Here is a 2,833-nt window from a genome sequence, read left to right as displayed (position 1 = left end):
AAGGTCTTTCCACCTTCCAGCCTGCGCATTGGATTTTTTAGATGAGACACAGTGTGCGCGGAACTGAGCCCACCCTTTAATCCTGAGGTTCATCTGCCGGGGCCAAGCACGCTTGGACGGTGGCAGCGAGGTCCTCAGGACGTAGATGGATTGCCTTACAGGGCTAACGAGCTCCATCTGCCCGGGGAGGGGCCCTGACCGGGAATCGAACCCGGGTCTCTGCAGTGACAGTGCAGTGCCTTTCCCCTAGACCACCAGGGGCTCCCACTAAAGCCACTAACACTTAGCTGATGTGCTGGACAGTAGCAAAGGAGAAAACACTTTTGCTAAGAAATGAATAAAAATTCATAATCTAGTAGATTGTACTTCTTAGAATTTCTGCTTTTCAAGCAGAGCAGACGGCTGTGAAGCTGTTGATTAGTTTCTTTTTGAGTCTGGTCTCAAGAGGGATAGTACTTCAATAATTTTTTCCTCTCCTCATCCAGGAAAATCCCTTAAATCAAGATGGCCATAGACAATACTTTTTTGTTCTTTTCAGTGAAAAGCTGAAGCTTTCATTAGCGTATTGGGCTGCGAGGTTAAGCTACAGTACAGCTCAGGCCCTTGCTGCTTTTTTGCCACCTTTACTCTTAAAACTCCTTTACAATCTCAAATCCCTTCTGCTTCTTCTGAAAGCCCTGCTGAGCTTTCATGCTGCCTGTTGCTTTCTTTACATCGGATGGGCTGTGTTTCTCAGCTAGATTCCTTCCAAAGACTCACTTTTTTTGTTACAGCTGAATATTAATACCTCTATCTGTCCTCCCCTTTGACCTTTACTTATTTCTCATATCCACCCAGTTAATGTTGCTTCTTTCTCACTTGATTCTGTAGAATAGGTTGTGTGCTTGATGTTTAGTTTGTATATCCTGATAAGTATTATAATGTTTAAATAGCTACTTAAGGTGACTCAATACCATGTTGTGCTGATAAAGTAAATCGAGTTATACGTTTGTTAAGCCAAAAGATTAAAATGCTGATATATTTCGTGGACAGACAGATGATGTTCAAAGCGTCAGCTGAAATTGTTGAATTGCGTGGCACAAATATAAAATTTCTCTCTGTGCTTTGGGGCTTCATTAATAATTTATTGAGACAGCACTTCTCATGCTGGAGGTTGAGGAATTGGTTCAGAGATTAAGCAAAACAAAACAAAACAATCATTTGTCTACATAAACCTTGAAATTCTCTGCCTCCCGTCAATCAGAGTGGAACGTGACCTACTCTCCAGAATGGTGGTGATATTTAATGTGAAATACGTGGTGCATACCTGTGAGTTACCAGTCCAGGTGAGGAATGTCCTTGCTAGCAGATTCCATTACTGCCAATTTCTTGACTGACTCATTCTCCTGCTGGGGAGGGCAAGGGGCTGCCTCTGTCACCTTCCTTTTCCAGAGGTGAGTTTGGTTGTTTCAAAAGTGTTTTTTTGTTTGTTTGTTTTTTTACAGGCTCGACTGAACTGTAAGCACTGTGGGAAGCCAGTAATAGATGTACGGATTGGCATGCAGTATTTCTCTGAATACAGCAATGTCCAGCAGTGTCCTCACTGTGGAAATCTAGACTACCACTTCGTGAAGCCATTTTCTTCATTTAAAGTTTTGGAGGCTTATTGACGAAAGCTTTGCTTTAGTAATAGCTATTTTATGGGTATTTCAACTTTATTACATATCTTTTTATAGGATTCATTCTGTGATGAAATTTAATTTCTTTTCTAACTCAAAGAGCAGCTTCTTTGTCAGTGTACATATTAATATGTATATATATATATATATGTCGTTAAAACCAGAATCCTCCTGACAAGATCTCTGTGAAGGCTGGAGGCAAGCCAATTTAATGGCCTTTGAATATACCCCAAGTGTGGGGTAAAGATCAGCTAAAAATTATTTGGGTTTATTTTTTTGTATAATTGTAATACAGTTTATAGCAAGGGTGTGGGGAGACATACGGGACAGAGAAATACGTCCAATTGAAAAATGGGTAGGGTTGTTCCTCCAGCTTGGTGAAAATGGGAAATCCTTGGAAAGAAATGGTTCTTTTACTGCTGAATTCATTCAGCCCTTTGCATCGGTCCCCATGGGCGCAGGAGCTGGTCCCGTGCTGCCGGTGCCGCCAGTCCCTTCAGCAGGCTTTCTTTCAGATTTCCCGAAACGGGGGGTAAACTAGGGTGTCATGACAAGTGAATGTAAATGTATGCCAGCAGATGCAATCTTGAATGAGGTTTTTTGTTTTGACATAGCATCTTCCTGCTGTGTGTGTTTGATGTGCGTTGCCCTCATGGCAATAGTGCTGCTTCCAACGGGGCTGTCATGTGCCCAGCTGGGTCACCTGCTCATACCAAAACAAGCTGGAGATCTTAAAACGCTTTATTTAAAGGTGTTTCTTCACAGACATTTTAGGGAGGGAACTGGCTGAGCTGAGTGGGTATGTGTTTGTATGTGCCTGCTGGGGCTGAGGCTTTGCTGCCTGCTGCAGACTGGTGTGACTGATGTGGAAGGAGAACCATGAAGTGGGATCTGGGCCCTCAGATCTGTAAGAGCTGAGAGGTACTGAATGTACAAAACATGGCATCACTTTTTAAAGCAATTAATTGCTGCATCTTTGTCTTTCAAAATTGTGTTCAGTTTGGGATCTAAAAACATGGAGACATTTTAAGAAAGCAAACTTAGCATATTTACTTTCTACATGCCTCTGTGCTGTACATAACAGACCGCATTAGGCAGTGCATTCGTATCAGAGAGTTTGGCCCTGTAGGTTCTGCAGTTGTTGTTTCTTGATTCCCATTTCTCCTTCCCTTAAA

The 2,833-nt window shown here is 42.4% G+C and overlaps 1 protein-coding gene across 1 annotated transcript in view; it reads left to right on the top strand.

The window, feature by feature from the left end:
- The window catches only part of LOC114073593 (headcase protein homolog), a 4,105-nt gene extending 2,153 nt beyond the window's left edge, over positions 1-1,952 (top strand). Inside the window, exon 2 of the mRNA XM_027911321.1 lies at positions 1,485-1,952. Coding sequence (XP_027767122.1) covers positions 1,485-1,649 — 165 coding nt within the window. The 3' untranslated portion in view covers positions 1,650-1,952. The remainder of the gene's footprint in view (positions 1-1,484) is intronic.
- The last annotated feature ends 881 nt before the right edge of the window (positions 1,953-2,833 follow it).

This window comes from Empidonax traillii, unplaced genomic scaffold, assembly GCF_003031625.1.
Source record: "Empidonax traillii isolate 1590-97213 ecotype Southwest subspecies unplaced genomic scaffold, ASM303162v1 scaffold7197:size5251, whole genome shotgun sequence".
NCBI lineage: Eukaryota > Metazoa > Chordata > Aves > Passeriformes > Tyrannidae > Empidonax > Empidonax traillii.
The sequence above is the reverse complement of the archived record's forward strand: the minus strand, read 5'-3'. Positions and strand labels throughout refer to the sequence as shown.